The sequence below is a fragment of the Gopherus evgoodei genome, unplaced genomic scaffold (assembly GCF_007399415.2).
Source record: "Gopherus evgoodei ecotype Sinaloan lineage unplaced genomic scaffold, rGopEvg1_v1.p scaffold_32_arrow_ctg1, whole genome shotgun sequence".
Classification (NCBI taxonomy): domain Eukaryota; kingdom Metazoa; phylum Chordata; order Testudines; family Testudinidae; genus Gopherus; species Gopherus evgoodei.
In genome coordinates this window covers 3,869,168-3,892,219 of record NW_022059994.1, presented here as the reverse complement: position 1 = coordinate 3,892,219, position 23,052 = coordinate 3,869,168, and the positions used below count along the sequence as shown (strand labels likewise).

Below are 23,052 nucleotides of genomic sequence, written 5' to 3'. Positions count from 1 at the left end.
CCAGGAAGCTGCGGTTCCAAACCATGACTCAACTTCATGTAAAGCCTGTTTACAGGAAGGGAAACTCCCCTTTCTCGTCCAAGGGTCAGCACATTTCAGGGAACAGGGAAGTGAAATTAAACTGCTCTCCTGCCTGGGATAAGCCATGGCTGCTGCTGCAAAGGCAAGGCAAAGCCTCCAGGATGAAGCTTCTTGTTCCATCTGCCTGGAGTATTTTAATGATCCCGTGACTATAGACTGTGGGCACAATTTCTGCCGAGCCTGCATCACCCAGTGCTGGGAGGGATCTGATAAAGACGTCTCCTGCCCTCAGTGCAGAGCGACCTTTCCCCAGAGGAACCTCAGGCCGAACTGGCAGCTGGCCAACGTGGTAGAAATAGCCAAGCAGCTACATTTGCAATTGACAAAAGATGCCGGAGCCGGGAGAGTGTGTGAGAAACACCAGGAGGCTCTGAAACTCTTCTGTCAAGAGGATCAGTCCCCCATCTGCGTGGTGTGCGACAGGTCCAAGGAGCACAGGGCTCACACAGTGGTTCCTGCAGAGGAGGCCGCCCAGGAGTACAAGGTAGGAAGAAATCCTTGTCCAGCACAACTGTCTGAATTACTACCCCTCATTGTGTGAGCTGTTCTGTGCGTCAGGCACAGACCGGGGGGGAGGGAGCAGTGCCAACTTTAAACAGCATTGTGCCCTCGGGATTCTGGGCCAGACAGAGACCCCTGGTGTATTTTAGAGCAATGCTTCTCCACTGGGGGTACATGTCCCTCTGGGGGGTACGCAGAGGTCTTCTAGGGGATACATCAACTCCTCTAGAGATCAGCCTAGTGGTTACATAAAAAGCACCAGCGAAGTCAGTACAAACTAAAATTTCAGACAGAAACTGACGTGTTTATACTGCTCTACAGACTATACACTGAAATGGAAGCACAGTATTTATATGCCAGTCGATTTATTTTATAATTCAGTGGTAAAAAAGAGAGTCAGCAATTGTTCAGTACTAGTGGCTGTGACACTTTTGTATTTTTATGTTTGAGTTTGTAAGCAAGTCATTTGTAAATGAGGGGAAACTTGGGGGTAGCCCAGACAAATCAGCCTCCTGAAAGGGGGACAGTGGTCTGGAAAGGTTGGGAGCCACTGGGTTAGAGGATCCCTCTGGATTCCACATCAGTGCTCTAATGACAAGGGCATCCCTCACCTCCTGTAACGGCGTCCCAACATCTGCAGGACTGGCAATCTCCTTCCACGTGCCAGAGCCCCGTGTTGGCCTCAGTTTGAAAGTTATAGAGGAGTAACCACAACTTTTTCCTATTCCCCCTCGAGGCCCCTCTGTGTTCCGGCAGCCCTACCCGGGCGACGTATGGGTGAGGCTGCGAGTCTGTGACAGAGGTCACAGAATTCTGTGACTTTTCATGACCTCCGTGGCTTTTGCAGTGGCTGGTGCTGGCTCAGGGCTGGGGCAGGGGCCAGCAGCAGTTGTTTCGGTGTGTGGGAGGGGGCTAGGGGCAAGGGGTTGGGAGTGCGGGAGATGCTTAGCTCGTGGGGGGGGGGGCTCCCCAGCTCCCACTGGGATGGCCTTGCAGCTCCTAGGCAGCGGGGGGAGAAGGGGAGAGGGCTCCATGCCACATGCTGCTGGTGCCCGCAGGCCCCGCCCCTGTAGGCCCCATTGGCTGCAGTTCCTGACCAATGGGAGCTGCGGCAGCTAGCACTTGTGGTGGAGCAGCATGCTGGAGCCCCCTGGTCTCTCCACTGCCTAAGAGCTGCAGGAATGCGGAGCTGGGCAGGGAGCCCCTGCCAGCCCCGCCAACCTTCCCTCTCCCACCCCCACACTACCGCAGGGGTCCCGGGCTGCGCACCGCAGCCTCCAGCACCAGAGGGGGTCCCAGGTCACCTCCCCCAGCACCCACAATACCCCCGGACCATGACCTGTCCATGACTTTTACTAAAAATACTCGTGACCAAAATGTAGGCTTCCATAGGGGCAGCTCCCTGAGCCAGCACTTCCCAGAAGTCCTCCACCAGCAAGTCCCAAGGGTCGCCTCCTGATACGAACCAGGGCTTGGAGCCAGAGGCAGATTTGCCATGAAACAAACTGTGAGGTGGCACAGGGCCCCCAGTGACAAGGGGTGCCCAAAATGTAGAATCAGTCTCATCCGACAACCTGCCCCCAAGTCCCAGCCGGCGGCGCAGCAGGGCTCAAGCAGGCTGCCTGCATTCTGTGGCTTGTGGCCCAACGCTGCTCCCAGAAGCCGACGGCTGCTGGCAGGTCTCCGCGCACCCTTGGGTGGGGAGGTGGCTCCACACACAGCCCCTACCCAGGCAGCGCACGGAGACCCGCTGCCCCCTCCCCCAAGGGGCACGCAGAGACATGCCAGCAACAATGCAGCAGGGCTAAGGCGGCTCCCTCCCTCCGCACTGCGCCGCTCCTGGAAGTGGCCAGCATGTGTCTGCGGCCTCTGGGGGAGGGTGTGTCCATGCGTTGCCCCTGCCCTGGGTGCTGATTCTGCAGCTCCCATTGGCTGGGAACTGCAGCCAATGGGACCTGCAGGAGCGGCACACAGAGACCCCCCAGCTCAGGAGCCGCTGCCAGAGGGGTGTGCCGGTCGCTTTGGGAGCTGCGCCGCCCAAGGTAAGTGCTGCAACTGTGACACCTCCCACAGCCCAACCCTCTGCCCCAGCCCAGAACCTGCACCCAGCACCCAAACTCTCTCCCAGCACCTGCACCCCACACCCCCTCCTACGCCCCAACCTAGTGCCCCAGCCCAGAGCCCGCACCCAGCACTCAAACTCCCTCCCAGAGCCCGACACCCACACCCCTCCTGTACCCCAACCCCTGTCCCAGCCCAGAGCCAGCACCTAAACTCCCTCCCAGAGCCCGACGCCCACACCCCTCCTGTACCCCAACCCTCTGCTCCAGCCCAGAGCATGCACCCAGCACCCAAACTCCCTCCCAGCACCTGCACCCCACACCCCCTCCTATGCCCCAACCTAGTGCCCCAGCCCAGAGCCCGCACCCAGCACTCAAACTCCCTCCCAGAGCCCGACGCCCACACCCTTCCTGTACCCCAACCCCCTGCCCCAGCCCAGAGCCCGCACCCAGCACCCAAACTCCCTCCCAGAGCCCGACGCCCACACCCTTCCTGTACCCCAACCCCCTGTCCCAGCCCAGAGCCAGCACCCAAACTCCCTCCCAGAGCCCGACGCCCACACCCTTCCTGTACCCCAACCCCCTGTCCCAGCCCAGAGCCAGCACCTAAACTCCCTCCCAGAGCCCGACCCCCACGCTCCTCCTGCAGTCCAACCCCCTACCCCAATCAAGGTACCTCACTTTATTTTCATTTACTTTCTATTACTTATAATATAGGAGGAGGATGAAGGAAAAAGAGAATGAAAAATGGGTGGGGGAGATAAGAGAGAATGTTCTTTCTTGGCTGGATCCTGGTGAGAGGGGGAAATGAAGCTGCTCACAGGGCCCCACTAACTCTAAATCCACCACTGCTTGGAGCACATGCTGGAATCTTAGTGTCCTGTCCTGTCCTGCCACAGATTTACTGTGTGACCTTAAGCAAGTCCCTTAGCCTCTCCGTAAAACAGGGAGAACAGCACTTTTCTGTGTCAGTGGTGCCAGGACTGTGAGGTGCTCAGACCCAATGGGCGTGGGGGCTGTGTAAGGACCTAAAGACTTGTCTACATGGGGAAATAGTGTAATTATACTGCTATAATTACAGCAGGAAAACTCCCTGTGTGGGCCCTCAGGGTGTGTCTACACATACACAGCAATCAGGAGGCGTGATGGGGATGGCAGCATGTGTAGACATGCCTCAGCTAGCTTGCTGAACACAGCAGGATAGCCACTGAGGCCACCCGAGTTTGGTCCTGTGCAGTACATACTTAGAAAACGAGCTGGGGCTGGGCTGGCTAGGCTGTTATTTTTAGTGACCCAGGGTAACGCCAACCTACCCCGGCAGCTGGGATCAAACCTGGGACCTCTGGAGCTTAATGCATGACCCACTGTTGCATGAGCTAAAAAGACACATGTTTCTGAGCCAAGGCCATAGGAGGGTCAGCAATCTCTAGCTCAGTTGTCCCCAAACCTTGGGGCATGCCCTCTCAGGGAGGAGCATCTGGAGGGGGGTGGGGTGGGACACCCAACTCTGCTTTGCTCCCAGCTCCGCTCTGGCCTGGCCCCCAGGCTCCAGCCCTAGCTGCGGCCCCCAACCCCAGTAGGATTGCCAGGTTATCCGCAGTAACCAGCATCTGCCACCGGGGAGCAGGAAGAGCAGCTGCTGCTGGAGCCTGGAGTAGCACTCAGCAGTGGCTCCAGCAAAGAGAGGTACCGGAGGCTTTCCCATCCTGCTTCAATCACCCCCCCCCCCGGGGGGGCATGGACTGGGTACGGGGGGTTGTGATCAAAGAAGTTTGGGGACCACTGCTCTAGGTGGTCTAGCTGCCACTAGGGGGGGACAGAGCGCCACACCAAGCAGGCCTGGATTACACCAGCTCAGTCAAAACTAACTCAGGCTATATGTGCTGTCCTGCCTGCGGTGAAGACATACCCTCTTATTCCAGAATAACAGCGTCCATACAGGGAGTTATACTGGTGTAACTATGCAAGTATAATTGTAGCAGTGTAGTTAGGTCATCAAACTTCCCTGTGTAGACAAGCCCCCAAACAGGTAAATAGATAGATTAGATGGATACACCCCCTTCACTGGAAAAATAAAAGGAGAGTTCTTAAGTTGAGGTGAAAGGCTGTTGTCATTTTAACACAAGTTAGCAGGTCAAGTGTAAACCCGGGGCGCCTTCTCTAGTCGGGAGCCTGTGTGAAAGCTACAGCTGCACTCGGTTTCCACTGGGAGGCTGGAGACTGACTCGTGCTGGCCACAGAGATGGATTCCAACCCTGTGTCCCGGCTATCCCTTAGCATAGCCCCTTTCCCAGCCCCTTTATAATCTCCCCTCAATAAGCCGAGAAAATTTGAAATAGATGGGAAGAGAGCAAGTCTCCCTCCGTCTCTTCCCAAAATCCTTATCGTCCCAATTGGGCTTCCACCCCCACATTGCTCCCTTATTCCTTTCTCTAGAAGGCTGGGGGATGGTACCTGCATGTGTATCAGGGTTAGGATGACCAGACAGCAAATGTGAAAAATCGGGGTGGGGGGTAATAGGAGCCTATATAAGAAAAAGACCCAAAAATCTGGACTGTCCCTATAAAGTCGGGACATCTGGTCACCCTAATCAGGGCAGAAGGTTGTCAAGGACCACTCCTCAATCCCTCTCAGCCTGGGGGCTGGAGAGAAGGGTGGAGGGACACAGCTGCCCGAAAGAGGCATCTAGCATCAACTTCCCACTTCCTTGAGGCTGGGGATAGGTAAAATGGCCTTCGCTATTGCTGGTGCCATCCACTAGGCCACTGGTCTCCAAACTGTGAGATGCAACCCCTAGGGGAGGAACATTCGGGGAGGCCCAGCAGGGGGCAGGGAGGTAGCACTGACTCCGTCACCAACTCTTCTCCAGCTCCACCCTCAGCCATGGCCTTGGCTCCCAGCCCCATGCCCAGCCTTGGCCCCCAGCCAGGGCTCCATTCCCAGTCTGGCCCCAGACCCACCTCAGCTGCATCCCTAGCCTTGGCCCCCTTACCCTTGTCTGTGTTCCCTTTCCTCCCCCCCGCAGGAGCCCTGGCTCTGCTCTGGCCTAGGGTTGCCATCTGTCACACAAAACCAAACACCCTTGCCCCTCCTCTGAGTCCCCGGCAATGCCATGCCCCTTCTCCAAGGCCCTGCCCCATTTCCCCCCTCCCTCTGTCACTCACTTCCCACCTTCCCTCACTCACTCTTTTTCACCGGGCTGGCTCAGGGGCCTGGGATGCAAGAGGGGGTGAGGGCTCTGGCTGGGGGTGCAGGCTCCAGGATGGGGCCAGAAATGAGGTGTCCAGCATGTGGGAGGGGGCTCCAGGCTGAGGCAGGGGGTTGGGGTGCAGGGGGTTGAAGGCTCCAGCTGGGGTGCAGCTCTGATGTGGTGCAAGGGATGAGGGGTTCAGAGGGGGCGTTGGATTGGGGCTGAGGGGTTCAGAGTGCAGGAGCGGGCTCTGTGTTGGGGTGGGGGCTGAGGTTGGGGATGTGTGAGGGCTCTGGCTGGGGGTGTGGACTCTGGGGTGTGGCTGAGGATGAGAGGTTTGGGGTGTGGGAGGGTGCTCCAGGCTGAGATCGAGGGGTTTGGAGGGTGGGAGGGGGACCAGTGCTGGGGTGGGGGGTTGGGACCCAGGGGAGGCTCAAGGGTGCAGGCTCCAGGCAGCACTTACCTCAAACAGCTCCCGGAAGCAGCGGCATATCGCTCCTCCAGCTCCTATGCTGAGACATGGCCAGGCGGCTCTGCGCACTGCCCCCTCCGCAGGCACTGCCCCCTCGGCTCCCATTGGCTGTGGTTCCCAGCCAATGGGAGCTGTAGGGGTGGCACTTGGGGCCAGGACAGTGTGCAGAGCCCCCTGGCTGCCCCTACTCATAGGAACCAGAGGGGGGACATGCCAGCTGCTTCCTGGGAGCCATGTGACACGGAGGCTAGCAGGAGGCCTGCCAGCTCCACTGCAGTCAACGCACAGTCCATGGCCTAGTCAGCTGTGCTGACTGGAGCTGCCAGGATCCCTTTCAACTGGGTATTCCAGTCGGAAAGCGGACACCTGGTCACCCTACTCTGGCCCCAGCTGCCCTGGGGGTGGGGTGCGAACAGGGGTAAGAGAGGATGTGACCCCAAAAAGTTTGGGGACCACTGCACTAGGCCCTGCTCCCTAAACACCTTATATGCTGAGGGAGGAGAGTTTGACACCAGCTCAGGATTCCCTTATAAGGGCTGGTTAAGAGTCCTTTGTGCCGCTGCAATGATCTGGCCCCACTCGTAGCATATGGAGCAGGTAACTTCCAAATGCTTGGCCTGGTTAATGCTTTTCTGTGGAGACTTTATTGTTGTTTGTTTTTGATAAAAAAATTCAGTTTTCGACTGAATTAAAGTGTTCATGGAAAACAGTTGCTTTGCGCAAGAATGCTGGGTTTTTTTCCCTTCGGGGGGATGGGGGGGAAGGTTTTGTTCAAAACTATTTCACCTCAGCAAAGTCTTTTGCCTGGGAGTTTGTTTAAGATAAGGCTGTGATCTGCTAAAGAAGACCTAGTATCATTCTTAATATTGCTAGTTCTGCCCAGACAAGAGAGACCCTGATTTTACACCCTAAGACCTGATCTTGCAGTGATCCCTTGCTTAACTCTATATTCCCATCATAGTGCCACCCCTCCCTGGGCCGTAAGTTCTGTGCTATATCGCTAAGAAATACTGCTCAGAATCTCCCCAATAATTTAAAATTTTGATCAATCTTTTTTGTTGCTGTTTTTATTATCTTAAACTGGCAGGGAGGAGGAGGTGTTCTGACTGGGGATCACGTAGATGTTCGTAAAAATACATTTTCAAATTCTTTTCATGTGAAATGTCATTAAGTTTTGGGTAAATACAGGATCAAGTGCGATATTTAGATTTATTCTAAACTGGGGATTTTAATATTCCATCCTATATTTACAGGAATGTCTCTAGAGCCTAATATTCTGGTCTATTTAACTTGATCAGAGCATGTAGTTTGACTGAACTTTCTGTCTAATGCATGTATATAATATTTGCTATTTTGCTATTGAGCTTATTGGCTGACAGATGTGACATCTTCTTCTATCCAGGGTGACGTATGGACTTTGCTAGACAAAGCATATTATCTTTATTCATATATAATGTATGATGTGTGTATACATTTTGAAGGACAGAGCTTGTGAGTGTTTTATAACCGAGTTAATAATTGTCAACCTATAAATAACTCAAGAAAATACCCTCAAGTGCAAGTAACTTTTCTTTTCCCTAGGGACAAATTAGGAGTCATTTGGAGATGTTGAAGAAGGAGATGGAAGGCATTGCTGCACTGAAATTGAATGGGGAAATAACAACCGAGGAGCTGCTGGTACTTACTCATTAGCAAATTAACCTATGTGATGACTCTGAATACCATTGGAGTCGTACAGAGTAATGTGCGATGCTCTACAATGGATAATCACTTATTTATGTGTAACCCTTCTGCCAGCAAGGGCCAGGTTCAGTATCTAGTGGTTCCCTTTCAACAATACAACACAAAACTGTCTCGAGGCCGCCACCCAGTGACCTGGGACAATTACACATCACCCTCTGGGCGCCTCTAAGAGGCAATACTTCCCCTCTCGCAAGCACAGAGTCTGAGTGTAGCAAAAACTTTTAATAAAAGGAGGGAAATAATGCGGCATTAATTTTGGGAAACACCACAAACAGGGTTTATAAACCTAAACTATGAGCAAAAGACCCACCACCAAGTAAGTTGGGCAAGTTCCCTCAGGTTCTTAAGTCTAGTAACCCAAAAATCCCTTTATCCATCTCTTCTCTGCACCCCACTCACAGTAGCCATCTGTGGACAGGGCAGACCCAGAATTCAGAGGTACATCTGCAGAGTTCATCTCCCATACTGGGTGAGGAGAAAGAGCACCGTACTTACTCTGCCGCTCAGGTACTTGCTCTTAGTGATGAAGCCTCACTGCTGGTGCACACTGTACAGTCTCTTGCATCATAGACACTGTACCAAAGCAGGGCTAATAATTAGACCTAGGTATCATTGATTTCAGCATGTAACAACACTCTCAAATGAGTTGAAATTACCTCTGTTATTGCATACTGGAAGAAAGGAGGCACAGCCAAATGGTATCCAGAGCCCTTATACAAGAACCACATATAAATATTTGTCCCTCTCCACTCACTGGCCTGAGGAACCCTTGTCCCCTGCCTAGTGAGTGCTATTTAGTTGAGGGTGAGTCCTTCAATCAGGAAATGCCAAGTACAGTTCTGCTGCCCTCGGTTTACACAGAAATGATAACAACTTTATTACTCCTGCCCCAGTAACAAGAAGACTGTGGATCCCACACCTGCCAAATGTGACCATTTGGGCAAGCAATCCCTTCATGCTGAGCACCTACACAGGGTGGGTGTGCCCATGCAAATGAGATCAGCTCCTGAAGTCTTTTTCCACAGCTCACCACTAGATGTCAGGGGAGAGCTCATTCAGACTCTGCTTACATATGTCTATAAAGTAAAGTCTGTCATGGTTCTAAGGTGACCAAAGCGGAGAATGCAGAGAGTGTTTCTCCCCTTCTTGGTCTGGGAGAACCCCTCAAAGTGCCACAGACTCCTTTGGAAATGTTACTCTGTATGGTCCGTCACATGTTTCTCTCCACCCTTTCCCTGCTTGTGTTTGCTCATCGCAGCAACAGACGGAGAGCGAGAGGAAGAAGATTCTGTCGGAATTTGAGAAACTCCATATGTTTCTAGAGGAGAAAGAATTGCTCCTATTGGCCCAGCTGGAAGTGCTGGACAAGGAGATATTGAAGAGGCAGGATGAATTCACCACCAGGCTCACCCAGGAGATATCTCGTCTCGAGACCCTGATCAGTGAGATGGAAGGGAAGTGCAGGCAGCCAGCAAGTGAATTCCTGCAGGTGAGGCTACGTCCAGACTACCCGCCGTATCGGTGGGTTAAAATCGATTGCTCGGGGATCGATATATCACGTCTCATCTAGACGCGATATATCGATCCCCGAGCGTGCTTATATCGATTCCGGAACTCCATCAACCCCAACGGAGTTCCGGAATCAACAGGGAGAGCCGCGAACATCGATCCCGCGCGGTGAGGACGGATGAGTAATCCGATCTTAGATATTCGACTTCAGCTACGTTATTCACGTAGCTGAAGTTGCGTATCTAAGATCGATTTCCCCCCCGTAGTGTGGACCAGCCCTGAGACTGTGTGAGAGGTACCCCAGAGCCCTTAGTAGATATGTCCCTGGCTCTTTGCTATCGAAGTCGCAGTTCACAGTACACTGTATTACAGAAACATACATTATTTTATTCATTGAGGTCCTGATAGTACAAGGTGCTCAGCACACTGGTTCTCAGATCTAACAAAGCACTTAAACGCATGAGTTTCCCATAAATTTCATAGATTTTATGCCCAGGAGGGATCATTTGGATCAGCTTGTCTGATCTCCTTCATTACGGGCCAGAGAATTTCACCTAGAGATTCCTGTGTGTAGGTCACCACTCTTGATTGACTTAGAGTGTATTTTTTAGAAAGATGTCCAATCTTGATTTAAAGGTCGCAAGTAATGGACAATCTGAGAATCAGTGAAGTGGCTTCAGTTTTGGACTGTGAGATGTTGGAGAGCAACAAAAGTGATATAAGGTTTATCAAACCTGACCTGTGAGGAAAGGTTAAAAAAACCCAACAGATTTGCTCTTGAGAAAAGGAGACAGGGTGGGGGAGGAATATGTTGAAATATATGGGCTGTTATAAAGAGGACGGCTATATCTGTGATTGTTCAGATTAATAGACTGCAGACAGGGCCAAGTCAATAGCTCAGGTCACGCCTACCTGACACATTGTGACATCAGAGAGAACTCAAACAATCATCTCCCTTCCTCTCCAACTAATTTGCATGCTATATTCTACTGGTTGGAATGAGTCCAGGTCAAGAGGGACACATTTGTCAAGAGTTCTCATTGGCAGATTAGCCCTCAGCTGGGTGCTAACCTGTTGTGATGCCGTATTTAACTCACGCCAACATGTGTTTTTCCTCTCCAGTAGCTGTATGGGTTTATACATATACAGATTTATGAGTCCTCCACTTTGTCCCAGCTAAGGGACCTAGGAGTAAAAATTTTAAAAGGGACTTAAGGGGTGGATCCTCAAACGTATTTAAGCTTCTAAACTCCCCTTCATTTCAGTGGGAGTTAGGTGCCGAAAGTCCTTTGAGGATCTGGACCTAAGTCCCATTTTTCAAAAGACCCTTAGGCATTTTGGACCCTAAATCCCATAGACTTTCAATGAGGCTCAGAATCCTATGTGCCATGGGACTAGATTTTCAAAGGAGTTTAGGCACCCAAAGGGATTTTCAAATAAGTTAGATACCTCAGAGCAAGAGGGATCTCCAGTATACGTTGTGTGGGACTGAACTTCCTTTTCTTTCTCTCTCCTCTCTAGGACATCAGAAGCACCTTGAGCAGGTACATAGGTCCTTCTCACTCCCCCTCATAGGTGCCAACTTTCGCCGGCACCGGTGGGTGCTCATGCCCCCCCCACCCTTGGCCCCACCCCATCTCCACCCTTTCCCTACCCTGGCCCTGCCTCCAACCCCTTCCCCCCAAAGTCCCTGCCCCTATTGGACCCGCCGCGTTCCTCCTCCCTCCCTGCCGCACGAAACAGTTGTTTTGCGGTGCAAGCACTGGGACCTGGGGGGGAAAGCGGGCATGCGGCGTGCTCACAGAGGAGGCAGAGGTGGAGCAGAGGTGAGCTGGAGCAGAGTGGGGCGGAGCGGGGAGCTGCCGGTGGGTGCAGAGCACCCACTAATTTTTCTCTGTGGATGATCTGGAAGTTGGCGCCTATGCTCCCCCTCACACTTTAGGATGCTGGGAAGGTGTTGGGGAAAGGACAAAGCTCCCTGCAGCTCCTAATCTCCCTCCAACTCCAGAATTCTGTGCCGGCTTATGTTTCCCCAGACTCCAGAATGCAGATTCAGCTGCAGATACACTATGAATTATCAACTCCTCTGGCAGTCTGGATGCCTCAAGAGATCAGAGATGGAATATGGGCCATTCACCTACTTGCCTTTACCAGTTAAGGTAGCACAGGCTACCTAGCTAGCAAATAATTAGCTGCCTAGTCACTAGCTACCTACCAGTATCTACCTAGGGGTGTTGTTGGCCGCCCATCACCAGAGTAACTTCTGAGTCAATGGTTGCAAAACTCCACCTAGGTCAGTAATGGTGTGAAGTCATTTCCATCTGAGGACTGTTCAGTGCCTGGTTTATCCTTTCTATTAAGCACAATCTGCATGCTCAGGGTTGTGCCTGTCGATTTGGTGCGTGTCCCAGTGAACTTAAAATGTGCCACAAGACAATGGTATCATATTTATCCACATAAATTCATGACTCCTCACTCCACCTCCTTCCGGGATGGGCAGTCCCCCCCATTACAAAAGCCCTTCGTGCCCCGATTGTCAACAATTTCAGCAAAGGGGCCAATGACTGAATGGAGCTGGAACGGTCCTGTCATCTTGGCAGATGTACCTCGCTATCGCCCGGGCACACGTGACCCTATGGGGTGGTGGGTTGGGGAATGTCACTGAGACAGTTCTTTGGCTCATTAGGGAACTGAAAGGCCAGGTCCCCCACTGGTGTAAATCAGCAAAACTCCATTAGTGTCATCGGAGCCAGATTCCCAGCTTGTATAATTAGCCGTAGCTCCATTCAAGTCATTTCAGCCAGACCCTCCACTACTGGGGTATGTTGACCATGACTCCATTGCAGTCAATGGGAGCAGATCCCCAGCTGGTGCAAATCAAAGTCAATCCCCAGCTGGTAAAATGAGCATTACTTCAATGGAGTTAATGGAACAACCCCAATTAACATCACTTATGGATCTCAACCTAAGTCTCTACAGCCTATCAGTTTATCACCTTCCATTAGAACTGAGAAAAAAGTAGAACTGGGTGATGGCTTTTTGTTGTTTTTTTTTAAGAATTTCTTTGAAATTTTGGATTAAAAAAAGGGATTTTTTTAAATCAAAAAAAGACTGATAATTCTTCCTACCCCACTGCATTTTTATTGTTGTTAGTCATTGTCAACTGATTTCAACAATAGGCCATTTTTCTCCCTAGATATGAGACGGGGAAGTTTCAGAGTCCACCATCCCTTCCTCTGGAACTGAAAAGGAGAGTCAAGGACTTCTCTCAGAAGCACACATTTCTGGAGCACGCTCTGAGTAAATTTAAAGGTAACAAACTCTAGGGCTGTTCTTGGCTATGATTAAAATATTGATTTACTCGTATAGGGATCAAAGCCCCTTTGCTGTAGATGTTGTACACACATGTAATGAAAAGATGTCTCCAGAGAGCTCAGAGTTTTGTCACTAGCTTACAGGTTATGCATGGTCTGCCTTATAGAAACCCATGGAAACCATGGCCATCGGTTTGGGTCACTTATCTTTCTTGCCATATTTACAAAGGGATAATAACTTTCCCATCTCACCGGGGCACAGGCGAGGAGGTGATGCTTAAGACAAATTTTCCAATGATTTTTTTTTCCTATGGGAGTTAGGTACCCAGTCCCAATGGGCAACGGGCACCCAGTTCCCTACACCACTTTGAAAATTGAAGCCCAAGTAGCTAGTGGCTTGCAAAACACTGTACAGATACCAAAATTCATTAGATTGTGGAGCCTGGTAGCCCCATGTACCCCAGCTTATCTGGATGAGTTCCCCTTGCAAAGCAATTATCTATTGGCAATAATGCCCGGATCCATCCCAGCATAGGCAGCTAGGGAGCAGAGCAGGGCCAGATATAGTAGTTGTTTTTTTTCTATCCCTCCCTCCACGGAAATTTTCAACAAAACCAAATATGTTTGCATTAACATTTTCCTTGAAGAAAAAAAAAATTTTCATACCCTCCGGGACCCTAAAATATAAAACAAAAAATATTTCAGTCAAATAACTAAATATTTAAATTTGGAAATATTGTTGCAATGTTTCATGGGAGCTGTAGTTTAGGTGCCACAGGCTCCCATTCTCCTCTATGGCCTGGGTTCCCTGATTGAACTACATTTCCCATGATCCACCATAGCCTTCTCTGAGGAAGGCACGCTAGGCATCATGGAGTCCCTGACTGTGGTGCATCCTGGGTGATGTAGTTCAGTTCAAAAGTGTGTCCCATAAAGGAGAACGGGAACATGAGCAAACCTAATTACAATTAAATGAGGCACCACGGGAGCATTTTTGGCCAAAATCTTTTCAGTTTTCAGGTGTTCAGACTGTCAACAAATAAATTGAGCATTTCTGTGGAAAGTTGTCCCTTTTTGTGAAAAATGTCCATTTAGTTGAAAATCCAGTGTTTCCATTGAAAAGTAGTTTTGGCCAGAAAATTTTTGACCAGCTTGGCAGGGGTGGTGGTGGAAAGGAGTGTGCTGCTAGTTGCTGCTAAAGGGAGAATATGTCTCTGACTCTGAGCGGAGATACTATTTCTGTGTGCCCAGTGTGTAGCAGGCCCTATCTGTTGAGATCAGCCTGGTAAAAGCTCATATAAAGCAAGTCACTTCCCAAGGAGGGTGGATCCCTGTGTCTCAAGACCAGGAAGAAGTTTCTGTATCCGTGCGGGAGCTCTGCAAAGCAAAGCAAACTCACTCTGGGTCCAGTTTCCAAAGCCCTGGGCCTGCTGCCATGGCTATAAAGACTTTTTCCACTTTGTCGTCTTGTCAGTGTGACCAAGCCAAACAATGGTGAATGCTGATTCTTACAGCCTGCACCCACAGAGATCAATGATAATTACCCCAGTGACTCTGAGGATAGAATTGTGCCCTTCATCGGTACAGACTCACTTGTTCTCTGCCTACCTGCTCAGCCATGGGCAGCGGGTATCACAGGCCAGGGGAGGCTAAGCTGTGGTGCTGCCCATGCTCCCCCTCTCCCCTGAAGCTCTGCTCCAGCCAGCAGCCAGGGGCTGAGGTGGCCCGGGGCAGGTCAGGCCAGCAGCATTTCAGGCTGTGGGGGGTGGGAAGGGAGGCTTAGGGCTCTGGCCACGGGGGGAGGCCTCAGGAGGAAGGGGCAGGGCTGGGGGCTAGCCTCCCTGAAGGGGGGGTGGTTCAACCACCACCCATATGCACAGGGCAAAGATTTCTGATAGCAGAGGGCTCGTTTATCTAGCAAAGGCAGGATGAGATTCAATGGATGCAAACTGAAGCTGGACCAAATCAGCCTGGAAATAATGCACACATTTTTAACAGTGATAATAATTGGCCACTGAGGCCACCTACCTATGGATATTGTGGATTCTCCATCGCTTGGAAGTTTTTAAATCAAGACTAGGTGTCTCTTTCCAAAAGATTGTAGCCAGAAATTACTGACTTCATGCAGCATCACTGGGTGAAATTCTCTGACCTGTGTTATGCAGGAGGCCCAACTGCCAATTTTGGTCCCTGCTCCAAAGAGCTGACTAATCCACAGAAGGCATCTGTCCCCAGTCAGAACAACCGAGATTTCACCTCTTCCACTTTTTTTCCTCTCCCTTCTAGAGACTCTGTCATCTGAACCAAAGCTGGACAAAGGTAAATTTCTGGAGCTAATGGGGAATCTCGTTTCAGCTGAGCTGACTCAGGGCAAACTGATGAGGGGAACTTTCCTATAATGATGAACTTGTATACATGTATGGATCCATAGGCGCTGACTCTGTGGGTGCTCCAGAGCTGGAGCACCCATGGAAAAAATATAGTGGGTGCTCAGCAACCCCATGATTGGCCCCTTTCCCTCCCCCCCAGAGCCTCCCTCCATCCCACCTCAGATCAACTGTTAGTGGCGTGCAAGAGGTGCTAGGGGAGGAACAGGGGGTGGGGTGCACTTTGGGGCAGGGGAAGGAACAGGGTGGGAAGAGGCAGGGCGGAAGTGGAGTGTGGGCAGGAAGATGTGGAGTGGAGGCTTGGGGGAAGGGATGGAGTTGGGGCAGGGCTTGGGGCAAAGCAAGGGTCAAACACCCCCCCGGCAAATCACAAAGTCGGTGCCTGTGTCTGGATCTCTGTTCACTGATCATCATTCTCCCACTCGACAAGAAATGGGAGTTGGACACAGATTCCCTTTTACTAGTAGTATTATGGTAGCCTATATAGGCCCCACCCAGGAACAAGGGCCCCATTGTGCTAGGTGCTGTACACATTCCTCATGCCTTGTCCACACTAGCAGCGATGGTTGGGGCATGTGTAGCTGCATGCAGTGGTGAAAGGCTCCAGCAGCGGGAAGGCCGCAGGGAAAGGCTCTGGTATTGGGAATTCTGCAGGACACTAGGTTGCATTTATGTCTGCCCTTTTTTATATGAAATGAATCTGCAATTATGTTCGTTAACAACAGAAATATCTTCATAATGTTGACAGCAGCTACATTTAAAGTGTTTCACTTTTTCTCCCACTAGTGTTTCTATCTGGAAAGCAGTTGGACAAAGGTAAATTTCAGGCGCTGATGGTGTAATTGAGTACTGTATTATACCCAGGCAAAAAAAAATCTCTTTAAGATGGAGTTAATTTGGGGTAAAAAAACCCCAACATTACAAGGATGTTGCAATAATCCCCAAACCAAATATTATAAACCCAGGAAATTCAGAGTTAATCCTAATCCTCCTTCTCTATTTAAAACTTTTTCCCAGACCAACCCCATTTCATTCTCCTCTGTCTAAATCAATGAGTGGGGATTTAGGAGAAGGGGGAGTCTGAAATTCCACCTGAAAGGGGGACTCTGGTGTCGGGCATTTGAGAAGTGATATAAGATCCTAAAGAGCTAGTCAATACAGTCAGAGAATCACACCGTTTCTCAAACGCCATTCCGCTCTAAGCAAGAAAGCCCCGTGGATTTCCTCCAGGAACTCATGAATTCTCTTAACTGATCAGATAAATGGACCTCTAGTCCAGGATCCAATTGGACCAGTGGTCCATCTGGTCCTGTATCCAGTCTCTGATTGAAGCAGATGGCAGTGGCTACCGAGGAAGGCTACCAACCCTCCTCCATGGTAGAATTTTGGAATAAGATGCCCACAGGGAAAATTACTTCCTGACCCCCCACCCAGTGGTGGCTCCAGGCACCAGCGCTCCAAGCACAAGCCACGGGGAAGGGGGCTGCCCGTCCCTACGAGGGTGGCAGTCAGGCAGCCTTCCATGGGGAAGGCAGCCTGCCTGCCGTGCTTGGGGCTGCAAAAAAGCTAGAGCCGTCCCTGCCCCCACCCCATCAGTCAGTGGTTGGCTTATGCTTGAGACATCAGGATTTATATCACTCGTACATCTCATGGATCAGTAACTGGTTAAAAGATAGGAAACAAAGAGTAGGAATAAATGGTCAGTTTTCACAAGGGAGAGAGGTAAATAGTGGGGTCCCCCAGGGGTCCGTACTGGGACCGGTGCTGTACAACATAGTCATAAATTATCTGGAAAAAAGGGGCAAACAGTGAGGCGACAAACTTTTCAGATGATACAAAACTACTCAAGATAGTTAAGTCCAAAGCTGACTGCGAAGAATTACAAAGGAATCTCACGAAACTGGGTGACTGGGCCACAAAATGGCCAATGAACTTTAATGGTGATAAATGCAAAATAATGCACATTGGAAAACATAATCCCAACTATACATACAAAATGATGGAGCCTGTATTAGCTGTTACTAGTCAAGAGAGAGCTTGGAGTCATTGTGGCTAGTTCTCTGGAAACATCTGCTCAAAGTGTGGCAACAGTCAAAAACACGAACAGAATGTTGGGAATCATTAAGAAAGGGATAAATAATAAGACAGAAAATATAATAAGGCCACTATATAAATCCATGGTACGCCCACACCTTGAATACTGCATGTAGTTCTGATTGCCCCGTCTCAAAAGAGATATATCAAAATTGGAAAAGGCTCAGAAAAGAGCAACAAAAATGATCAGGGGTATGGAACAGCTGCCATATGAGGAGACTGGTGTGGAGAAAAGTGAATAATGAAGTGTTATTTACCCCTTCACATAACAGAAGAACTAGGGGTCACCCGATGAAATTAATAACCAGCAGGTTTAAAACAAGCAAAAGGAAGTACTTCTTCAGACAATGCACAGTCAACCTGTGGGACTTATTTCCAGGGGATGCTGTGAAGGCCAAAAGTAAAACTGGGTTCAAAAAGAATTAGATAAATTCCTGGAGGACAGGTCCATCAATGGCTTTTAGCCAAGATGGTCAGGAATGCAAACTATATGCCCTGGGTGTCCCTAAGCCTTTGACTGCCAGAAGCTGGGACTGGACAACAGGGGATTGATCACTCAATCATTTTTCTGTTCTGTTCATTCCCTCTGAAGTACGTAGCATTGGCCACTGCTAGAAGACAGGATATTGGGCTAGATGGACCGTTGGTCTGACCCGGTATGGACATTCTTATGTTCTTATGAACATTTTTTAGTGAGAGAGGTGAGGCCTTGCACTCAATGGCATTTCTCTGTCTGTAATCTGATAAATTTTGAAGACCATGTCCAATCAATTCTAAAATTTCAGGGAACCTTCCAGGCATCGATGGGAAGAACCCTATTGAGTTTGATGACAGTCAAAAAATCCAGACACGAGAAAATCCTGATTGCCACTCAGTGCCCATTTGGTACAGCATTGTGACATCAGAAGTATTTCAGCCAGTCATCTTTCACTCCCTCCAGTTCCTTTGCAATCCCATTGGTTGAAATGAGTCAGCAAATGATGTCACAATGATACAACTTGGGCTCCTCTGCCAGTAGCACAGTCGTGGACTCCGTGGGTGCTCCGGGGCTGAAGCCTCCTGCCTCACCTCCGCCTCCTCCCCTGAGCGTGCCGCGTCCCTGCTCCTCCACCTGCCTGCCAGCCAAACAGCTGTAGCAAGTTCCAGGAGGGAGAGGGAAGGAGCGAGAACGTGGCATGCTCAAGGGAGGAGGTGGGGAACAGGCAGGGCCGGGGTGGGGATTTGGTGAAGAAGTTGGAATAGGGACGGGGGGGGGGAGTTGGGGCAGGGACTTTGGGGAAGGAGTTGGAATGGGGGCGGGGCAGGGTGAAGTCGGGGTGGAGCCGGGGACAGAGGAGGGTTGAGCACCCACTGGCACCAGTAGAAGTCGGCACCTATGGCCAGCAGCATCCAATGGGTGGTGGTAAGGGGAATTTGTTGAAATGAAGCGGATAAAACAGCAAAGAGAAGAAGGGGAGCAGTTTAGATGCCTTAATAAAATGTAGCTTGAGTGGCCGGACCTTGTTACGGATTCAGAAATAGGCACTTCTGCTGCTCCCACCACCTGCTAGCTGAGCCTAAATCAGCAACAAAGTTGGTAACCTGCCAGTTACCCCATCTTGTGCAACTGAAAGTTTTCCTTATCCATTAAAGGCAGGAATTTTCAAAGAGATTTAAAGGAGCGCCCCTAACACTCTTATTCTCTCCTCCTCTTCCCACCACCCCAGCAAATGTGACCTTGGATCCAGACACGGCTCATCCTCATCTCATCCTGTCCGAGGATGGGAAAAGCGTGAGATGGGGACCTGCACAGCAGGACGTGCCTGACAACTTCAGAAGATTTGATCCCGTTCCCTGTGTGCTGGGCTGTGAGGGGTTCACCTCAGGGAGACATTGCTGGGAAGTGGAGGTGGATGGGAGCAGTTGGGCCGTGGGGGTGGCCAGAGAGTCTGTGAGGAGAAAGGGAGGGGTCGGCCTGGAGCCAGAGGAGGGGATCTGGGCTGTGGGGCAGCTGAACCCAATTCAATATGTGGCTCTCACTTCTCCTTGGACAAGCCTGCCACCGGATAGGAGACCCAGGAAGATCAGGGTTGCCCTGGACTACAAAGGGAGGCAGGTGGCATTTTTCAACGCTGAGAACAACACTGAGATCTTCACTTTCCTAGCAGTTGCTTTTGCTGGGAGAATCTTCCCGTTCTGCTGGGTGGCAGACAAAAGTTCCCAGGTCAGAATGTGTCACTGAGCTGCGAGATCAAGTAATCCACCTCTCCTCCGGGGCCTGGATCTGGCATCTGCTCCGTAGAATCTCCTTGTGGAATTCTAGTCTGTCCGACCCAGCTTCTAACACTCGCCTCCCAGCAGTATCTGACTGCCCAAACCACCTCCTACTGGAGCCCAGAGAGAGCCCAGTTTCTCTAACACCTGCAGACAATTCATGGTGCAGACAGTTCATGACCCCCTATACGCTGCCTCTACTGCAGGATCCCTCTTTGGATGAGCGGGAGAGGATTTTTTCGAAGAGAGAGATCAAAGGGATTAGAGGTGGGGGAAACAAAGAGTAACTGGAGAGGATGTTTATAGAAGGAAATATGAGAGGAAAATGTATAGGAGGAAAAGAGATGAGGGAATATATAAACTCTTTGGAGCAGGGATTGTCTCTCGCTGTGTGTCTGTGCAGCACCCGGCACAACGGGGCCCTGATCTCAGCTGGAGTTATCCTAATATATGTAATAGGTAATGATAGCTACACAAGAGACACCATGACTGTGAGAATCATTCAGAGGATTCATAAACCTAGGGGTAAAATTTTCAGAAGTGCCTAAATCCCATTTTCAAAGGAGAGGAGTGACTCTTGAGAACCCACGACTCAGTGAAAGTTGACAGGAGTCTGGCTTTGAAGTCACTTCAGTGCTTTTGAAAATATGCCCCTCATTGAACGTTAGGTGCCATTCTAAGCATCCATCCCTTTGCTATATCAGCAGCGATTTAAGTGAGGGTCTATGCAGGCCCAGGGCTCCACCCACATAGACGGGGGAGTCACAGGATGGGAGCCTTTCTTGGCTTCAGAAGGTGGAAGTTGCCAAAGGATTGTCCCACGTTCCCTGGGTAAGTGAGATCAACTGGCAGCTTTCTCTGTTGTCCTTGCTGCTCATGCAAATGTTCAGCGTTCAAAGCCAACTCGTGTTTATTTTAGGATTTGCATTTACCTAAGTAAGAATAAAATCCATATTTTTAAATACCCTTATTTTCTATTGTGCTTCCCCGCACCCTATATTACTGAGCATTTGTGGGGAGGGAACATAAATATGGTTCACCGGAGGGGACTGTGACTCGAACACCAATGGGGAACACAGCAAACTCGGCAAGGATTAGTGGGTGGAATATGTGGCAGGAGGGTTCTGAGCAAACGTTTGACTTTTCATCCAAAACCGGAAAAGTCTCAGCAGCTGAAAAGCCTCTCAGCGTTTGGTTTTCCACTGAACATTTTCAGCTTCAGCTGAACTTATTCAGGGAGTTGGTTTCCCAATAAACAACTTCCGAGGAGAGCAAACTCTTCTTGTCAACAATTTTCTTTAGAAGAAAACCCAAATCTCCCACAGAGGGGAAAAATGTTTTGAGAGCAGATTTGTGCCCTGCCTTGTAAACAACATAGATTAGTAGATTTTAGAGGCTGAAGGAACCTTTAGATCGTGTTGTCTCATCAGCTTTCTGCATTACACAGGCCAGAGAATCCACCCCATGGGTCCTGCATCCAGCTAAGTTTCACAAGGCCCTACAAATACAAGTGCTCAGCTTTCACCCTTCCCTATTTCCAGCTCCCCTTTCTCCCTTGGGTCCTTGCTTCTCCCCCATTCCCAGACTCCACTCCCCCACCCAAGTCCCTTCTTCACACAGTCCCCTCACCACCATGTCCACACTCCATGGTAGAGCCGGTCCCAGTTCGCTTCCCCCGGTCACATCCAGGTGGCACTCCTCACTCCTTCCCCTCACCGCCTTCCCCTTGCCCCATGGTTCCCAGTTGCTGGCCAGAGAGTGGGGGTGACGGGCCCAGCTGGGGAAGGAGTGGGGCTGGCCAGAAGATGGGGTGTGGGATCCAGCTGTTGGGATACCATGCCAACATGGGGGTGAAGGGCCTGGCTGCCTGTGACTCCTGGCTGACTGACATGGGGGCAAAGGGCGTGGAAGGAAGGTGGCTGGCTTGAGGGGGTTGCTGTCTGGAGTTGGGGAGAGGGACGCTGCTGAGAGGCTGGCAGGAATGAAGAGGATGAGATGATCAAGACTGGAATTTTCCAAGGCCTTTAAGGAGGCTAAGCCATGGGAGGCAGGTGCCCAACTCCCCTAAGCCACTCTGACAATTCCAGTCTGACCAGAGCTGGGGAGAGGAAAAAGTCCCAGCAGGCTGAAGTGAGGGTGTGATGGAGTAAGAATTTAAATAATATTTCATTGAACAATGGCCCAATCTCCCTTTGGACTGCCCAGCTATTGCCAATTCCCCCACCTTTCCTGGCAGAGGGGAAGATTTGGGCCACCTTCTGACCTCATTTACATTGACAAAACACTGGAGTAACTCCACTGGAATCAGGAGTCACTCTGGATTTACACAGGTGTAAACAAGAGCAGGATTTGACCTATTATTTTACAGTCCCCAGATAAGTGAATCTCTACAACCCTTGGACGGTAACAGGGAGGGAAACACCGATTTGTTCAAAGCTCAGCCTGTTCCTAGGAAAAGGAAAGTGAAAAAGACATTCCACTATGAGATCACATTCCTGATACTGTGGAAAGACCCAGGTACATGAATCAACCGCAGGGCTAGAAATCCAAGCAGCACTTTAACTAATATAAAAATAATAACAATAATTTTTAAAAATATTCTCCCCATGGAACAATCCCTTTAGCTAACAGCACCCGCACCTCAGAGAACAGCAGGGAAGGGGAATTTTTAAAAGAACTTCTCTCCATTTCTATTGGTCCCTGGGAGCAGAGGGTAGCAGGGAGTCATCTACAAGTTAGTCTACACCAGAGAAAGTTAGCATTCACATTATACCAGCACAACTTATTCCCATACTGGAAGAGGAATAATCTATATGAAGGCCAGGTCTATACTACAGAACTATATCAGAATAACTATGTCAATCAGGGGCGTAAAAAATCCACACCCCTGAGCGACATGTTCATACCGACCCATGTAGACATCACTATGTCATTGGGAGAGCATCTCCGGTCAACATACCTGCCACCTCTCGCGGAGATGGATTAACTGTGCCGACAGGAGCACTGTTACTAAAGCATTACAGCTGAGCAGCTGCATTGTTAGCGCTGTGCATGAAGACTAGCCCTCATATAAGGCACCTTTCTGTTGGGACTACAACATCAGCGCTAGGGGTTGTCTTGCTGTAGCAACCCCAGTAAAACAAATCACATCCCTAAGCAATGTAGTCAGGTCAGTAGAAACCCCACGCAGAGCAGGCCTTCATTTTCAATGGTTAAAAAAATAGAAACATTTTGGGTTTTCAATTTTTAAACATCTCTCCCCCTCTCAGCCCCCCTCCCACAAATATCAATGGAATCCAAATTTTTCTATTTCATCAAAAAGATATTTTGTTTTTTTTGGGAGGCACGGAGTGGGAGGGAATCAGTGACAAATGTCTGTGCTTCTCTAGGATGTGTCTACGCTGGAGTTGGAGGTGTAATTTCCAGCTCATATAGGCAGAGGCGATGC

The 23,052-nt window shown here is 50.2% G+C and overlaps 3 protein-coding genes across 4 annotated transcripts in view; 2 read left to right on the top strand and 1 right to left on the bottom strand.

Annotated features, from left to right (window-relative positions):
* LOC115640774 (putative zinc finger protein 66) overlaps positions 1–23,052 on the bottom strand; it is a 687,485-nt gene that overhangs the window by 287,563 nt on the left and 376,870 nt on the right. The gene's annotated exons all lie outside the window — the stretch shown is intronic.
* Positions 1–23,052, top strand: part of LOC115640675 (zinc finger protein 850-like) — a 542,158-nt gene that overhangs the window by 184,075 nt on the left and 335,031 nt on the right. The window lies entirely within an intron of this gene.
* On the top strand, positions 110–21,717 carry LOC115640778 (zinc finger protein RFP-like). Its single transcript, XM_030543768.1, has 8 exons — positions 110–565; positions 7,886–7,981; positions 9,306–9,536; positions 11,078–11,100; positions 12,753–12,868; positions 15,157–15,189; positions 16,044–16,073; positions 19,058–21,717. The coding sequence occupies exons 1-8, from the start codon at positions 146–148 to the stop codon at positions 19,570–19,572; spliced, it is 1,464 nt and encodes a 487-aa protein (XP_030399628.1). The 5' UTR covers positions 110–145; the 3' UTR covers positions 19,573–21,717.